At 46.8% G+C, this 18,217-nt stretch overlaps 2 protein-coding genes across 7 annotated transcripts in view; both read right to left on the minus strand.

The window, feature by feature from the left end:
- UBR4 (ubiquitin protein ligase E3 component n-recognin 4) overlaps window positions 1-6,676 on the minus strand; it is an 80,374-nt gene extending 73,698 nt beyond the window's left edge. For 5 of the 6 annotated variants that reach the window (XM_075114241.1, XM_075114240.1, XM_075114239.1 and 2 more), the window contains exons 1-3: window positions 6,260-6,676; window positions 1,442-1,539; window positions 587-690 (exon numbers count right to left, since the gene is read on the minus strand). In XM_075114241.1, the coding sequence (XP_074970342.1) occupies window positions 587-690; window positions 1,442-1,539; window positions 6,260-6,600 (543 nt within the window). In that variant the 5' untranslated portion in view covers window positions 6,601-6,676. The remainder of the gene's footprint in view (window positions 1-586; window positions 691-1,441; window positions 1,540-6,259) is intronic. The other variant, XM_075114242.1, reaches the window with a different exon arrangement.
- On the minus strand, window positions 6,666-18,177 carry EMC1 (ER membrane protein complex subunit 1). The gene is made up of 23 exons (XM_075114243.1): window positions 18,052-18,177; window positions 17,768-17,892; window positions 17,422-17,487; window positions 17,162-17,255; window positions 16,573-16,701; window positions 16,293-16,419; window positions 15,772-15,921; window positions 15,197-15,364; window positions 14,528-14,599; window positions 13,987-14,046; window positions 13,619-13,741; window positions 13,288-13,384; window positions 12,758-12,874; window positions 11,635-11,834; window positions 11,235-11,384; window positions 10,491-10,652; window positions 10,133-10,252; window positions 9,731-9,868; window positions 9,192-9,365; window positions 8,818-9,028; window positions 8,508-8,592; window positions 7,891-8,020; window positions 6,666-7,672 (listed from the first exon to the last, which is right to left on the minus strand). Exons 1-23 carry the CDS (start codon window positions 18,132-18,134, stop codon window positions 7,493-7,495), a joined length of 2,961 nt encoding a protein of 986 aa, XP_074970344.1. The 5' UTR covers window positions 18,135-18,177; the 3' UTR covers window positions 6,666-7,492.
- Window positions 18,178-18,217: the final 40 nt, after the last annotated feature.

Consider the following 18,217-nt stretch of genomic DNA (forward strand, 5'->3'; position numbering starts at 1 on the left):
TAAGAGTACTGCAACTTCAGCTAGTAAGGCTACTGCAACATCTCAAATCCACTCCGAGCTCATACCTAAGGCCGTGACAGTTACTAATTGCAGGTATTTCGGGTCACTAACACTGTCCCACGTGCTTGTTAAGGAAAAGCTCTCTCTCCTATGACACACCAAGCTTTAAAGCCAGCCCTATCAGAAGCCACATTATGTGAACACTTCTCACATGCCTTTCCCCTCTGAAACAGGTTTAAGCTTTCCCAGAAGACTAAAATACAACTGGGGAAGAATCCGTCTTTAAAAACTCAAACAGTTTTGATCCAGGTTGTTCTACAAAACCAAATAAGACTGTAGGAAATTATAACAGAATCAACCGAGGCTTCAGGTCACCTTTACTTCAGCTTGTTCACAAGCAGAAATTCTGAGTAAAGAACGCAGAGAAGATTCAGCAGGTATCAGTCTCTACCAAACTGGTACACCTTAACTATTATGAACTTAATTAATTTTGCTTTATGCAACATTAGAGCAAATATTTCCGAATTAGAGGCGAAAGTCCATTTTCGCACTCAGCCTTGCCCACATGGTCAAAATCTGTGCTCACCTGTGAAACAGCACACGCTTCATCTGGGTTCTCAAGACGCAGCAGTGAGAATTCAATCAGGACTTTACAAGCAGCTGCCACTGATTGCAGTTGGTTTCTTGGTACTGAAAAAAGCAGATGCTTGCATCACTCAGTACAAGTTTTTACGTAATTCAGTGTAAGATGTTCTTCGTGATTTCAGTAAAACTGAACAGTACGCAATTTATCATGCCTAACACACAGATGCAACATAAATTCAGTCTCATTAAAATGTAACACAAGAAATGTCAGTAAAGCAAGGATTACTCCTTCTACCCAACAAGGTAATTTCGATAGATACAATGGCTTCCCCAGCAACATTATTTAATGCTGAGAGAAGCACTGAGGAACATGAAACAAGTTGACCAAAACCATTTTTTTGCTGAACTTGCCAAATTCTGTCAGCCAAATAACATACAATATTTTGAGTCACAATGTTTGGATTGTTAATTCCAACATAGTAACATAACTGCTAAAGAATAATCTAGGAATCCTGAAACGAGATTTAAATGCTTCATTTGACCAAAAATTCTTTTCCATAAATGTAGTCAGGCCAACAAATAAGCAACCAAAAAGGCAATGCCATCCAGTACTTGGTGGCCAATCACTCCTATCGGCAAGTTGCCTTTTCCACCTGAAACCATGTTTTGCCAGTATAAAAGCTACCAACGCTGGCCTGGCACGCTGTCACATCACAAGTCTGATTCAGAAAGTGGGCTTGAGACAAACACCAAAAGGACCCCAGTTCTAGCTTACTTGTGCTCTGTTCTAGTTCACTTTTACTATATCCTAACCATAACACAAGAGCAATAGAAGCAAAGTATGGGGAACACTTACTTAGACCGCACACAGTAGTGATGTAATGTGTAGAAAGTGCAACGAAGGAAGAGTAAAAAGGCTCATATTGTTTGTCATGGTGCAGGATTTCAGATTCACTGCAACAGGAGAACAGGAGATACGTCAGTTGTGTTCAGCATGACAGGGCACCACATAACACTCGGAATGCATTACTCTATTCACAGATGTAAGAGAAGACCATTAAAATCACGTGCTCTTCCCAAATCAAAGTTTTGAGAACAGAATTCTCTCCCTTGTGTCCCATCTCTCGTGTCCTCCGGACCGAGTCCTCCAGCAGCAGAGAGATCAGGGCACCAGCATCGCTATCCACATATGACATGTAAGGAACCAGTTCCAGTACTGCAAATGTTTCTCCTTTATACCACCAGCAGGTCAGCCTCTTTAAAAATTGCTCTCCCAGCTGGAGATTCATTAACCTTTAAGTTATTCTAAACTCAGCTGCCCATAAAGTTTGGACTGTGTGTTCTGCTAATGCTACGCAGGGTTTGCCAGGAGCAGAGCACAGGCGTTCCCTTTCTGTCAAGGCACAGAGTCAACTGGAGTTTATTCAGTCCTGCAAAACAGAAGGATTCAAACAGGCAACTGCATAGTAACAACAAATACACAAGGGCAGCGCCTGCAATGAGATGGGGAGTAAAGGCTTTTGGCAGGTAATGCACAGCGGGGAAAGAGGCATCCACTGTAACCAGCCTCATGGGTAGAGACTTGCCACTTAGGAGATCTGCATCATTTTGCCCCGCACACAAATCAGCACAGCTCAGAGCGAGGGAAGATGTAATGCCGACTCAAACTAACAGCAAAAACTGAAAAGCCAAATACGCATCAACACACTGAAAGTCAAGCCTCTAAGGTTTCTCAGCGAGGCTCGCTGGCCACGGAGAACACCTATTTATGCACAGGAATGGCACATTAAAGGCTGCCACAGTAACGTGTCACACCACACCCCATTTGCGCAGAAACCTGAAGGCAACCACCTTGAGAACAGAAACACAGCTCTGCCTCCACACTTAGTTCTGCCCTTGGTTTTTCCTGCGACAAAACTAAGGTACGTGGATAGGTGTCTATGAAACGCTTTAATTAGTTTCTTTCACATTTTCAGATGATAGAAACTTTTATTCCACAAAGCAAATGAGCAAGTTGGAAGGATGGATTATATGACTGAACTTCACTAGCCCCTTTTCATCTCAAGACACAGACTTCTCCACCTCTGGCAACAGCCTATTTCCGGAGGGTAGGCGAGGAGCAGAGGGGAGCAGCTATCGCAGCATGCTATACCCAACTACAACCATGATGTCTCAAGTTCAGCAATGGCTAGTGCTGCTGCAGAGTACGGCAAAAGGAACCCATGCATCCCCTTCGCCCACCTGCACACAACTTTGGCAAGTGGGAGGAGGAAGGGGACACACCACTCCCTGCTGGCGTGAACGGCGCCCGATTTACACCCAGTCACCTTCCCTTTGCCTATCCTAAGTCATCATTTCCAGTCATAGTGGGAGATGCGGCTGAAACAGAAGACACTGTAAAACATACCATTTCTTCTGGAAAAACGAACCGAAAGGAATACTCAGCAGCTTTGTAGCTTTGATTTCCTAGTTCTGAGATTGTTTTTTTCCATTTAGTCTACCCCAAATGCCAAAACAACACAGTCGCTGTTATGAAGCGAGAAGCTGTACTTGAAGATATTCAGCAGCGTAACACGACTGAGTTTCAACATCTCACTCACCAGGCTTCACCTCACCATCTCCTACCAGAAATGCACCGACAGGTAGCGAGCCCAGAGACTGAACGTCCAAAAAAGTTCATGTTCTCTTATGCTTAGAAACTAGTTTTGCTCACCTACCTCCTTATGCCCAGCTATAAATTAGTAGCAGTAGGTGTATGCAACGCATTTCAAGAGAACAAGTGAGAACAATTTGGGAATACCAGAGTACAGGAGAGACTGGCAGCTCCTCAATTATCATTCTGTTGTATAGGTCAAGCTGTACAAGACACAATACCCACGAGGTATAAGAACACAAAAAGCAAGATAGGGAATTTCATCTGGATTGGACAATAAGAGGCTTGAGTTTCGTTTAAACAAGTCATGGACTTGTTATGGTAGTGAAAAGTGGAAGGCGTCTGTCAACTAATCATCAGGTCCCTGCAGATAAACATAAAAAAAAATAACAGCTTAATCTGTGATGTGCTAGAGTTATGTTTTGCACATACTGTGAGATTTCATGAGAACTTTCAGCTATCGTATTGTCATTTATTCCTTAAATAACATTTGCTTCCCAAGGAAAACCATCACTCACGCTAAGCAAGAAGCCTCCGTGTCAGTATCAGATATAACATGTCAGCAACAAATACCACCTCCTTCCTCAGCTCTGCTTCCAAACCTTAAACGGGCCCGAAATAGACCCTTTATGTAAGGCAGCAGGCACAAAAGCAGCCTCCTCCTTGAAAAGGCACAGCAGCAGGTGCAGGAGTTCTCCTCCTATTGAAAACTCTTCCCTGAAAACCTTTTCCTCATTTGCCCGTCACAGACTTCGCAAAACCATGTTCCACTTCGGTTGCATCTTTCCAAGTCAGCTTTGCCATAACTTATGCCAAATAAGAGGCCAAAGCCTATCAGTTCTTGAACATACGTGCTAACAGGGGATTTCCAGTAACTTGGTGATGTTTAAACTTAAAAAATGAGACATACGAGTTGTCAGGAAAGGGAGTTTATTGATTTATTTTGAAAAGAACAATGTTAGCGATTTTGCTGTCACTGGACCACGTTTAGTTAAGGGGAAATCCAGCCACTTTGCAGACAATGTCAAACAGCAGCATCACCACAAGAGCTAACAATCATCATCTAAAAATAAATTGAACAGATGAAATATTTTAGATTAGAAATGTGAAGCTAGATTTTTTGTTCAGAAGAGAAGAGCACGGCTCCAAACACGAACAAGATAGACTTATTCCTCCATGAGTTGCCAAATGTCATACATATATCAAGGCGTGAAATAAAAGATACCCTCCCACAAGACTCCACAAGCCTCGTGTTCGCATTAAATCCTGCTGGGTCTGAAATGCAGTCAGCATCAGGCACACAGCTCAAACCTTGGGGCAGCGCAACTTCAAGGCAACAAACTGCTGTCTCAAGGGGGAAACGGAGCCTCGTTCTCACTAATGGAGAAAAGGGACCTCTCCCAAAAATCAACTGCGCCCACTTAAGTGATTATGTGATATTCTTCTGCCAAAACACTCCAATAACAAACCATAGGAACAGCGACAGCGGAGCACCGCAAGGAAAAGCAAAGCCAAAACAGTCCCTAAAAGAAAGATTAGCCTAAGAACAGCCCAAATCACAAATATTGAGTATATGCAGCCTTCCAGGTGAACCACTGCTGTGTGTATTTAAGCACAGAATGTTAATTTGAAGCATCTGCTGTTTGTACACTTGGCCATTCTATATTAAGCAAAATACCACAAGGCTTTATTTTATCATCTTCCTTAGCACAGTGTTTGTTTTTTGTTCCCTAGTGACTTATTGTGGTCAGGCTTATATCTTTGTAACTGAGCATAATGTTGTAGTGTTTTACATCATAAAATAAGCTTTACGTTAAATTAAATAGCTCCAGTGCAGGCTCTCATGCTCTGAGTCTAACCCTTCTGGTTAAGAAAAGGTAGACTTGATTTGCTTCACCTTCATGCCTCATTTTTCACTGTACTTCAGCAGTGCTGTGTCCAGTTCTGGGCCACCCAATTCAAGAAAGACAGGGAACTGCTCAAGCAAGTCCAGTGAGAGCTACGGAAATGATCAGGGGGATAGAGCATCTCCCTTGTGAGGAAAGGCTGAGACACCTGGGGTTGTTCAGCCTGGACAAGAGAAGACTGAGGAGGAATCTCATCAATGCTTATAAATTTCTGAAGGGTGGGTGTCAAGAGGATGCGACTGGACTCTTTTCAGCGGTGCCCAACGCCAGGCCAAGGGGCAACGGGCACAAGCTGGAACACGGGAAGTTCCCCCTGAACATGAGGACAAACCCCTTCCCTGTGCGGGTGCCAGAGCAGGGGCACAGGCTGCCCAGAGAGGCTGTGGGGTCCCTTCCCTGGAGACATTCACAGCCCACCTGGACGCGGTCCTGTGCCCCTGCTCTGGGGGTGCCTGCTCAAGCAGCGGGGTTCCAGATCTCTGGAGGTGATCTCCAGAGGTCCCTTCCAGCCCCCACCATTCTGTGACTTCTCCTTAAAACACAAATATTTCACTGGTAGAAGCCTAAAGAGTAGCCAATGCCATACAGTGACCCCCTGCCACGAGTTTGTCACCAGAGGAGACAGGCCAGGTGAGGCAACGCTTTTCACCGCACAGCCTGCGAAAGCATAACGCGCTTGAACAAAAGCAAAACCGCAGGAACCGTCCCGAAGCCTCTCCGCGGGATAACTGTCAGAGGTGCCGGAGCTGTGGCCGAGCGGCAGCCAACGCCAGCAGCCGGGGCGTGCAGACTCATCCCCGCTTATTAGGTCCCGAGGGCACCACCCCGAGAGCCTCCCCGTCCCCAGCAGAGCGGGAGGAGGTTGGCCGTGAGGAACCCGCCGGGCGCTGCTTTTCCCAAGGCAGCCCCAGCGGGCGCTGGACACCGGCTCCGCCGCCGCCCCCTGCCCACCCCCGAGCCCCTCACCCGCAGCCCGCCCGCCCAGCGCTTACCCCGAGGGTTTCCATGGCGCCGGGCGCCCGCCCTGAGAGAACGGCGCTGAGGGGAGGCAGGGCCCGGACCGCAATCCCCCCGCCCCCCCCCGGTACCCCGGCCCACTCCGGTGAGCCCTCACCTCTCGATAACCGAGGCGAGCAGCTGCGGGAGCTCCTTCATCTCGAAGGCTGAGTAGGAGGCGGAAAGCAGCGGCCGGACGGCCACCTCCCAACCGGGCTCCGCCGCGGCCCCCACGCCGCCGCCCGCCGCCATCTTGCCGCTCCGCTGGGCCCGGGGGTAGGGGCGGCGGTGGCGGCGGCAGCGGGCCGGAAGTGATACACTGCCCACGCGCGCTCCGTGCCTCCCGATTGGAAGAAGAGGGTCAGGCCCAAGCGCCTGCGCAGTAGATGAGTCAGCAACTTTGCCGGCGGCGCACGCGCTGTGAGGGGCCCGGCGGCTGCGGGCGGCGCGCATGCGCATTGGTGGGGCGCTACCCCGGTCTCCAAATAACCCGAAAAAGGCAAAAAAAAGAAAAAAGGCACTGCTCCTGGGCACAGGGATTTTATTGGGGCGGTCTGCACCGCGGGGAGGCGGCTGGTAGGACACGGCCTCGCCCCGGGGCCGGGACGTGCTGCGAAACTGGGTTATGACAAGTTAAATCCACATAGGAAGAATAACGGCGTTGTTGGTCCGGAGGGGAAACGGCATGAGGGCTTCGCTCCTGAGCCATGCCACACACCAAAGGCGGGAGAGGTTTAAAAACCAACGTTATCATCATCATAAATAAATAAATAAGATGGAGAGACTTGACAAATTCCTCCAGCAGCTGTGTGATTATGCGATGCGACGAGGCCGTGTCCCGCCAACATCCACACAATTTCTAACCTTCTTCCTAACGACATGACCCAACATCTCCTCCTCTTCTCAGGCCCCACATACAGCAGCTCACGCATTACCAAGCCTAGCCTTCACCTCTCCATCCTCGCACCGAGACGTGAGGAAGAGGCAAGGATCAATTGGACATGCGTCCTTAGTATTCTTTGCTAACATGTTGGAGATGATACGACGGCAGGTTTTAGGGCTTTAACAGAGGCTTAGGAGATGTCTGTCTTAGTCATAACATGCCTCTTTTCCATCTCTTTTCCATTTCTTCTCACTAGGAGAGGTGTAGACAGCGTATGGTCATGTTGCGCTAGCAGCCTTTCGTCCCAAGTATCTTCCAGCCAAAATATAATACAGATGTTTGCATCCATCAGTCACACAAGCTGGAATTTCTAACTGAACCCAGCAGCAATGCAGTGGGTGGCAGACCTTCATCCAGTCCGAATCTCAGATCCCTTCTCCAGCCTCCGCCTTGCCTCTCCCCGCAGCCTTACCGCCAGGCACGGTTCAGCAGCTTCACCTGAGCGAGTCTCTTTGTGATCATGGTAGCAAAAACCAAGCCGAAGAGGACGCTGCTTATCAGCACATAGTCATAGTCGTCCTTCAGGACATCAAACTGCTTCGACGGGTACACTCGGGTCTGGTAGATGTCCAGGCCATATGCAACAACCTAAAGAGATTAAATCATGAGCCAGTAACGCAGCTTCCAGCAGAAAAGCAGATACGTGAAAAATCATTGACTCGGGTCTATAGTTCTGATCAAAATATTTAAGCGGTGAGCAGCAGCATGACTGGAAGTTACAGATCTCCCTGCCACAGGCTGCGATATCGCACTGCTCTACCCACAAACTCCACAGCCCTATGCTGAAACCTCCACCCTGTACTCACCAAACACGTAGACTCGAGGCCAGAGGGGGCTGTATAAATCCCTCTCATACAGGATATGGTTTGATTGTAGTTTATAAACCTCTCGGCATGGATCTGCACATCAGGGGAGTATGGAATCAGATTCTCTTCTCTGAAAGGCATTTAAAGAGAAATCAAAATGCAATCAAACAGCACACAAAGGACATTGTCTGCACTTCCCACTCTGCTCATCACAAGCTGACCTAAACCAGCAAATTTTCCCAGCACAGATTCATTTTTGCTTCAAGATGAAAAATAAATGCACCAGCTGGGTCAGACTACACTGCCGCACCCTCCTTTTAGGCTTCTAAAGTTTTAAAAATAAGTGTCATTCTAAAACCTTCAGACAGTTACTCTGACTGCTGCTGCTCAGAATGCAGACAACAGGCTGGTTTGCCAACAGTAAGACCTGCTGCATTACAGAGAAATGCATTCCATCGTCACAGACTGGCAACAAAGCAACCTCGCTTAATTTCATGCATGAATTGCCCTGAATCTGTCCAGGACAAGTTGTTCTATTTCACACACTACCATAATAAACACAAAATGCATCACTCTTCCAAGCTGCCCAGGAGCAGCAGTTACGGTGCTTTCCTTACCTGCTCTGTTCTGTAGGGATCTCTGGGCGGCGAGGATCCAGCAGAGCCTTTGGAAGGGAGAGGATGGCCCCGGAGGGAAGCCCAACTGTGCAGTAAAAGAAATCCATCTTAAAAACAGCCATTTCTGACAGCATTTTCTAACAGCAAATATAAACGCTCTCTTGGTGTTTATCCTTGCACTTGCCAGGAGTCCAGGGCAACCCACAGGCAGGATTTTTGGCAGAAAACTGCATTTTGCTTGGTTTTCAGTGCGACACCTGGCTCGTGCAGGTAGCATAAATGCATTCAGAACAGAGCAGCATGCACTTACTGAGCAAGTGGCGGCTGGTGATGCCTCTCTCGGTGATGGTGGCCTCCATGGCACTGATAGCAGACGGGAAGATATAAGATTGCTGGAGAACCTGAGGTAAAATCGGACGGTCAAGGGAGCTGAAGGCCGTGGCATTGTATTGCTCCGTCCCCTCATACAGCTCCAGCACAGTGAACTCGTTCCGACGCGCCTTCGTGTTCCAGTACTGGTACTGAAACAAGAGAAGATTTTTAGGAATATGGGGCAAGCAGGCTCTGTAATAGAGAGGTAGTAGGAAATCACAGAGAATAATCAAAAAGTCTCCTCCATACAGGTTCAGCCACCACCCCTGCCTCCCAAACATAACAAATGAGAGGGTGAGAATAACTTCTTACCACCACCCAGTTCTCTGAATGAACAATGTGGACAGGTCCCTTTGCTTTCTTCTGCACCGATGAGTGGATGATCCTGCCTGTGACTCCGTCAATCAGATATATTCCAATGAAAGTGCGCTCGTGATGTGTATCCGTGCTCTCCGTCACCACAGCAAGCAGGTTGGGGTTCAGGGACTAGAGAGAAAGAAAAAACAACCGAGCCCCCCAGTTCAGTGCCACAGGCACCGTGTTTATCTGTATTTCATTTGGGACTAGGCATATAACAAAGTATCTTATTAGCACAGATCACCTGAAGATATCAAGTAGCTATTTTCCCATCATCAGATGTTTGACTGACCTAATTGCTGTGTGAAAACATTTTATAAAAGAAGTGTCCACCAAAATTAGCGGCTTCTGCAGAGGGGTGTGGACGCTGATGCATATGTAGAAACAATGGCACCACAGGGCAGTTAATCTCAGCGTAGCACCTAGAAACGGTGCTGAGATCTTCCCATCAGATAATGCTTCAACAAAAAGCCAACGAAAAGTTCCAACGGCACCTTATAGAGAACACTGCGGTCTCCCATCACGCGGCCCTGCGAGTGCACGTGCTCATTGGACCTCTTCCCTTTCACAGTCACTATCCTCTGTACTTCGGAGGGTATGATCACCTCCCAGCTCGCCTCTGTGGTCAGGTCCTGTGAGAAAACAAACACGGCGTAGGAGGTTTTGTCCTGTCCTCAGAAGACACCATCTCCATGAATAAGATGCAGGGAGCTTTCTCTGCTTTTGAATTTTAAAAGTTTCTTAGGCACATTTTGAGGCTGAACTGTTTCTATTCTGAGCTCTGTATTCTATTCTGAACATTCTATTCTATTCTCTGTAAGCCAAATGAAGAGATCCACCATTTAGAAGACGTTTAGGGAAACAATGTCACTTAGACTGTAATGAGTCTTCCATACCTTTTTCAGCCTGAATCCAGAGAGTTTTCCCTGCTCAGCATCAACTAGATAAAAAAAGATAGAATGGGCTATTTCTTCTAACTGGCGAAGGACATTTTTAGTTGCTGGGAAAGCTGTAACCTGGAAAAGAATTGAAATACAGGTTAAAAACCAACTTACACACAAAAGACAAAAAAAACCAACACAGACAGATGACTTTGAACACATTTACCAGGATGAGGTCTGTCTTACCAGAATAACCTCATAGTTTGTGTGAAATGGGACTCAATGGCTTTTTAAAAAAAAAATCTTGCTCCAAAAGAGAGAGGAATAATTAAACAGAACATGAAGAAAATTGCCTCCAGGCAAAGCAATTTACCTTGTACTCATCATCGATCAAGAGTAGTACTTTGGCGTAGTCTTGATCTATAATAGGCAGAAGCAAAGTCTGAAGAATTGGACGCTTCAAAACAGGGGGAGCTACTTGGCTTCTTTTCCCAAAGATGGGGTTAAAGACGTACAGAAAGCTCATTTTGGTTTCCTAAAAAACAAACAAGAGACAAAACTTTTTCTAAGGGGGACAAAAGAGTTGTTTTTCTACCTGTTACCTGCTGGTGTCAACTATTCATATCCTGGATTCAGCTATTCCATCCTCAAAATATTCTTTTTGGACACATACATACTCTCCATCCCACGTTTTGCTACCAAAACCATACCGTGGCGTAACAAGGTGTTTGCGGCTTTAACTAAATCCTACCCGCCACCTGCTGAAGCAGTCTCAACACATACTAGTGTCTCCTCCTCCCTCAGGTACGGAGTACAGAACATCCTGCAGCTAGCTAAAGGACAGCCGTTGCTGCTTAGCTGATGGAGGCCCCACATGACTTGTCTCACACGACCGAAGAAACTGCATGAAATGATTTGTTTCGATAAAAGGCTTCAACATGACCATCCTTAAATTCTTTAGGACTGCATGTCTGCTTCACTCCAGCTCTCACTCTCCTCCTGTCCCCGCATCAGTGATAAACAGACAATACTCAAAAGGGTATTTTGTTCAGCCCGTTGAAAGGGCAGATTTCCATGCTAAGGCAGTTCAACGGAGGGATAGAGGATAGGGACTCACCTTGTCCTTAACAAGCAAGGTACATTGCGGAGGGTGTGGGAAATGGGCTGTTGTTCTTTGGACCATCAGCTTAAAGGAGGAGCCCAGTCTCACATTCCTGAGATACTGCTTCCACAGGATGGTGCCAGAACTGCTTTCAATACCAAAAAGCTGAGCAGAGAGACACAGTAAAGCCAAAGTTTAGAACAACACCCCCTTCCCATTCAAGAGCTGCATCTTTCTTCGGGATATGACAAGGACAGAAGAGTCTTAGTCCCTCTCCAAATCTACCACAAAACATTCTGCACATCTTCTCACAGAACTCTGCCCAAAGCCTGGCTAAAAATGGGAGTGGGAATGAATTCAGAGCTGAGACTCTTTGCTACAGTCTAGAAACAGATTCCTACCCTGCCTTCCTCACCTTTCCCGAAGCAGTGACCATCACCATCATTTTCTGGAGGTTGAATTCATCTCTGGCCAAATTGTCAATGTTAATCTCATTTTTAATCTGGCTCCGGGGTTTCCTGGCATCGTAGAACATCTTCCAAAGATGGGCGGTCCAGGCTTGCAGCAGGATAAGCTGGGAGGACAGCCGCTTCAGAAACATCCCCAGCAAGCCATCTGCAAATAGATCAACAGTGATAACGAGGGCAAAAACATTACATCCCACTCCACAACTGGAATTATGGTCTCAGCCAGTAGAAGAAATGCTGCCATGCACAAGCCCATGATAATTCTTTGCCTCTGCCTCCCACTCCAGAATAGCAGAGTCAGTTATCATTTCTGTGACAGACTCTGGCATTTACCAACCTCTTCCCACCTCACAGTGCTACAGCTCATCCCTAAAGATGCTCTCATCAACTAAAAGCAAACCTCCTGCAGAGTACATAACCTCTTCCTTCGCATTCCTCCTTTCTCACTGGTACGCTCACAGCAAGTGCCCACCTAAAGCTCACCCACCCACAAGGTCTATATCTCCCTCTGCACTCATTACTCAGAGCTACAGAAGCCCTTGAAGTAAAAAAATACTTAATTCTGCCCAATCAGGGTTTATATTTAGCTTCTTGAAAGGAGTGAAATATCAGGCTTCAGCTATATCTCACCACTGAGGAAAGCAAGCAGGCAGGAGATCAAGTTCCACTAGGAAGCATTAGTCAGAAGTGTTACAAAACACTGCATGCAGTCGGGGTTACCTTGAATGGCTGCATCCAGGACAGCAAAAAAAAAAAACAAAAAACAAAGCAAAAACAAAAGCTATTGCAAGTGAGTCTTCCAGAAAGAGTCAAAGGGAAACAGTTAGGAGACATGGCCAAAATCCCTCCTACTGCTGCTGACTGTTTAGTGAATATAACAATGTAATGCGCTCATGCCATCTGCATTTGGCATCGGACTTCAAAAGTTTAGATGGGAATCAGTTTATTTCTGCTCATTAGTAGAAATGTCAATCTTAACTCTCAGCTCAGAGGAAAAAGAAAACAATACATACATTCGCTCAGGAAGAAAAACAAACTCACAAAGGTAATTCCATTAAATCTACGGCTTACCTGCTTTCTTTCCAAATTCTCCCTCCAACTCGGCCTGTGCACCTGTCAGAGGTAGATCCACCATCTCCAAGCTTACCACTTCTGCCAGTGACTCCTCTCTACTCCACACAACTTTTCCTGGAAAGAAATATGAGCAGAATATGGGAAAATTTATGTTGCCAAGATGGACTTTCAACCCTTTCTGCAAATTAACATTTTTGCCATCAGGGTCTTTTCTGAGGGAACTTTGAGGACTTAGACCCAATTCCTGCAAAGAGAGTTTTGAAATCTGCAGAAAACCCGTGAAATTCAAAGGCCCTGCCCACACAAAGGACACTGCAGAACTGTCTTCTCAGATCCAATGTCTCGTGAGGGTGAAAGAGTCACCAGTGTCTTTCATGGGACTTAGGACAGTTAAAATGCATTTTGCCAGATTCCAGATAAAGCATTGATAAAAACATAATCAGTTGAGACTTGGAGTCTTCCTCTCATCCTACAGCGACAAGGTGTGCGCTGCTAAAAATGGAGTAGGTTAGCTGTTAGCCAGTTACCTGGCTGCTGGAGGAACATCAGCACGTGGTCTTCTGTTTGCACCAAGGCTCGATAGCCCACAGAGTCATCCTTCTTCAGAAAAACTTGGATATATAGCTGGAAAAAACAGCAAACAAAACACCGAGGTTAATGATCACATAACCTCCTTGGAGAAAACAGAGCTTTCAGGTGAAAGAAGAGCAGACAGTGTGATTGCAGGCAGTAATCTGGGGCGTCTGCAGAATGCTTTTCACCTTGCCTGAAGGGTCAGACAAATCTTGCCAAATCAGGGAGGGGAGGGCATTGCAAGTCTGATAAACCACAGGACTGAAATAATCTCTCGCCACTCACCTGCTGTGGCTTGGCACCGCTCTGCTCCAGGTTAAAGGTAATTGTGGTATCCAACAGTCTTTGTCCAGTTTCAACCAGGTAGAGATTAATATTGTAGGTTTGGTTGGAACAGGTTAAGGGCTCCTGTAACAAGAGGCAGAAAACAGCTGAGTTAAACATACATGCCGCACCAAATTCTGCAGGAGGATTTCTTGTTGAGCAAGAACTGTGGCTTCAAGATATTTTTAGATTATTTATATGGAGTTGCTGCAAAACAACAGTCACCAAAAACACGGTGTAACACCGTTTTCATTCTGTTCCCATGTGCAGAAGAAGAAAACAGACTGTCAGGAACTTCTGCTGTTCTTGGGAACAAGTGCGCTTTATACCTGCTTCTGGAAATCCTCCAGAGTACTTCCAGCATGAAGGTCATCAGAGCTCGTAGGTTTCTGAAATGAGGATGAGAAGAGATAATATGGTTTCAGACCCCAGTAAGAGTATAAAAAAGATAGCGTTTTGAGTGCCTGACAAGCCTCAGCTTGACTCTGAAAACAGGCAGGAAACAGTTCTGTTCTATTCTATTCCTAATCAAAATGAAGCCTTGCTAAGTTCGGTATCCCTACGAACTGAAGTCTTCTATAGATCAGCAGAGCCGATTCCCAGGTTACATGCCCGCCTTACAGAAGGCTGAAACAGGCTGCATGCAGGACAGCATGCTGCACGAAGCCAGAGATAGCCTGAGCTGGATGTAGTCAAGATCTGCCTGCATTACGATTGTCTTCATACGTCTGAGAGCTAATAAAATCCTCCTCTTCCTCAAGTTACTACCCATCCCTGGGCCCGTGAAGGTGAACACCTGTGGAGCCCACCCCCAGTGCAGATCCGTGCTGGAGCTGTGCTGGTGACACAGTCCAGGCAAATGGTACTAACCAGTTCACTCCTGCAGGTCAGGACAGCAGCCACAGTTTTCTCCCCAGTTGTTGCAAAACTCACCAGAGCTGCCTGAAAAGGAAAAAATAGAAGGAAATCATAAGACAAAGAAGGAAATTCCCAAACCCCACCAAAAAAATACCTGTGCAGCAAGTTAAGCCATACTGGAATTAAAACCAGACAATCTTTCACAGCCGAATTCTAGATTTTTTGTTTCACCAAGTAAAAAACAAACTATTTGTTACAAGACTAAAAATACTTCTCAAAAACGAAAACAGTTGACCTGCCACAGGCTTTTGAACCATTATGTCCAGCATTACTGAGCTTTTTAAAGCTTGCTTGCTTTTCAAAACCTCTCGGCTGGCCTAATAAAAGTAGTGCTGCACCACTGGCCACTTAGACACGTGTGTCTCTGTCCACCTCAGAATAAGGAAAGTACCCAACGCTGACAGCTCTCAGCAACAAAGCATACCTATACTGACGTCTGGAAGTATTTCAGTAGCTAGTATAAATTAAATCAAATGGGTTTCTAGTGTTGCAGCCAAGAGCACAACTGAAACGAGCAGCTCAGCAGTTTGTTCAGGATGTTTAGTACAAGGATATTTCTTTATTTTAAAGAATTTTGAGCTGAAGTTGGCCCTCTTGCTTGTGTCCATTTAGCTTGGTTACCTGCTGGAAGTCCCGCAGGTGGCTGAGCAGCCCATGTTTGTACTGCAGCAAAGAGAACTGGCTCGGAGACAGCTGCAGGAAGAACTGAGTCCGCGAAGCGCTGATCACGTTGGGTTGAGTGGCCAATACCCTGGGCTGGAAGCCATCAGCAAACTCCAGGTCAAGTGACTGTGAAAGGGAGACAAGCATATATGTTCATAAGAACTTTTTCTTCACTGAAACTAGTACCTTCCTTTTATTAGCAGAAATACAAGCTTTATGAAAAGGTTCCCCATGTCAGGACAAACATACGGGAGAAGCTGTATGAGATGTAGGACCTAGGAGACACAGGATGGAGGATAACTAGGCTCCCATTGGAGCAAACTCTGGGGACATGAGTCCAGAAGGAATGATTAGCCAGACACAATATATCGTTTTCTCTCCCTTCCCTCAATTTATGGATGATGTTCCACCCCACACCTCTTCCATCACTCTGTAGTTTACCAACAGGAGAACCCCCTGCGCTGCCAGGCTCAGTCAGGCACCAAACCAGTCAGACAATGAATTACGTACAGCGCTCTTTCAGCACTTCTCACCTGCAGCGGGATCTGCTTCATCTCCTGCTCCGTCTCCAAGGAGCAAACATAGAGCGAATGCGTGTCCATGTCCATGCACACCAGCACTGCCTCCCCCACCACGCCGCACACACCGTTTAAGCTCTTCAGCCAAGGGGCTGCTACTCTGATCTGCCAAGCGAGACAGAAGCAGACAGATGAAGGTCTCGACAGAACAAAACCTTCAAAGAACCAACTTGGACACAATTTAAGTCAGAATTATTTTTCCCATGACCCTGGGAGAAACCACCTATTGGCCTGAGATTTCCAGGATTGTCCTCACTAACAGCTGTAAGCCTGTTAAGACTAAGTTTTGCTTTCAGGGCAAACGGCAGTGAAATCCATTTATTGGCCTTTAGACAATGCCACAGTGAAAGGGAAGCTTATCTGCGCTACAATAGCGATTAATTACCTTGCACACCACACCACACCACAGCCCGTCTAGTTGAAAGTACATTTGTTAACATCAAAATCAGTATTCTAGATCCAGAATCGAGCACTACCTGTTTCGTAATTTCTCCATCTTCTACACTGAACGTTAAAACATTCAAGTGGCTCTGGGGAACGATTCCGAGCACGTGGATCACTCCAGTCCCCCGGGAATACAACAACTGGTACTGAGTACTCTCACTGCAAGAGAGGCAGCAACCATGAAGCATCATCTTCTCACGTTACTGTTTCCAGATGTTTTCAAAAGCGTAAGGCGAGTACAAGTTCCTTCCCTCTCTAAGGCAACAGGCTCCATGTCAGAAGCTTACAATTCTTCTTAAAACACGTTCTCACCTTTCTGGTAACTGTTCCACCCATTTCTGGTGCCCGTTGGAAAGGTAATGAAGAGAGATGGCGGCCTTCTTTAGGACTGCCACATACTTCACCGTGTCCTGTAGCCCCACCAAACAAGCTACCTGGAAGCTAAGCCCAGGTCAGAGACAAGAAGTCAGAAAATTATTTTCTTTTAGGGGGAGGGAAAAAAAAAAATCATTCTAAAGACCTTCTTCAAACATTTAACATCAATTTTGAAGCACAATTTACAGCCCACTTTATCTATCCTTGCTTACCTCAACAGAGGCCATTAGGCTGGAATCCAAACACCCCAAATAAGATGCAGGTTTGACATATTGTATATTTAAAGAGGAAATGCACCCGTGAAAAAATTTGTATCTCTTCCTCTCACTGGTTTTCTAAGAAACAGCATTAGATTTAACTGCAAGATTCAGGCATTCCTTAGCAATTCAGCTAAGTGTTGTTTCACAAACCTTCCCTCTACCTAATTTTCCCCTATAATACAAGTCCAAACAATATAACAACCCCTTTCCTCCTTCCTAGACCAGTGTTACAAACGGAAAGAGACAGTGCAAACAGAAAAGCCCACCTGCCAGTGTCCAGGGACATCTCCCAGTTCAACCCCCCAATGTTGGTCTCCCAGGAACGCAGAATGCGCCCAGCATTGGACACAGTGATGGCATCTGCCCGGGAAATAAAGACAAGGAGGTGAACACAGAAGTTGTGTCCCACCACAGATCAACAAGGCAATGAGTTCTAGCAAGCTCAACTTGTGGCCTAACACGTGGCCAAGATCAAGGTACAGGGACAACTGCTAGCCCCAGCACACCGTCTGCATGTTCTCCTCACCTTGCCCGTGGATCAGCATCGCATCTATCGCTCCTTCAGGGGTGCCCTTGTCCACATGGCGCCACACTGAAAGAAACAGAGTTAAGTGAGAACAAGATTTGTTCCCCCGAAGGCATTTGTTTGTTATTATTTTGAAACCTAGATTCATTATGGCAATAAGCTTATACAGAGAACACTGCCTGCCCTAAGCAATGGCTTTTGAACTAACTGCTGGCTGAATCCTCAGTCTGACAAATCAATACCACCAGCATTAATTTACCAGTACGAAAACACAGCACAACGAGATTGACGTGTTAGCCCCAGCGCCACAGGCACACTCCCCACAGCAAAACCCCACTTCGCTTACGGATTTCGCCGCTCCTGGAGTTCAGGGCAGCCACGACATTCTTCTCGGTGGCCACGATGAGCTTCTTGGAACCCTGTGAGGCCTCCAAGGAGGCGAACTTGAGCTTCCCCACGTACTGCTGCCTCCTGAGGGAGCAAACGCGAGCGGGGGTGAGAGGGGGAACGAGGGGGTGAGAGGGGGAACGAGGGGGTGAGAGGGGCGAGAAGGCCCGGCGGGCAGCCGCAGCACGACGGGCCCGGGGCCTGCTTACAGAAGGAGGGCCCTGGCGTTCCCCCAGCACTCACCAGTCGAACTTCCCCACTTGATCCTCATAGACAGCGGCAGCCAGCGGCGGCAACAGCAGCAACAACCACAGCACGACAGCCATGACAGCGCCCGCCCTCTGGAGAGGGTCGGGGGAGAGGGGTCCTAAACGCCTCGGGGCCGCCCACTCCATCGCCTGCGCGAAAA

The sequence above is a fragment of the Phalacrocorax aristotelis genome, chromosome 19 (assembly GCF_949628215.1).
Source record: "Phalacrocorax aristotelis chromosome 19, bGulAri2.1, whole genome shotgun sequence".
NCBI classification, from domain to species: Eukaryota; Metazoa; Chordata; class Aves; order Suliformes; family Phalacrocoracidae; genus Phalacrocorax; species Phalacrocorax aristotelis.

Coding starts and splice junctions, on each gene's coding strand:
- EMC1 (XM_075114243.1), bottom strand. CDS start 18,134: ATGGCTGTCGTGCTGTGGTTGTTGCTGCTGTTGCCGCCGCTGGCTGCC. Junction 16,420..16,572: donor GTGGAACAGTTACCAGAAAG/GTGAGAACGTGT, acceptor CCTCTCTTGCAG/TGAGAGTACTCAGTACCAGT. Junction 11,385..11,634: donor TGGTCACTGCTTCGGGAAAG/GTGAGGAAGGCA, acceptor CTCTCTGCTCAG/CTTTTTGGTATTGAAAGCAG.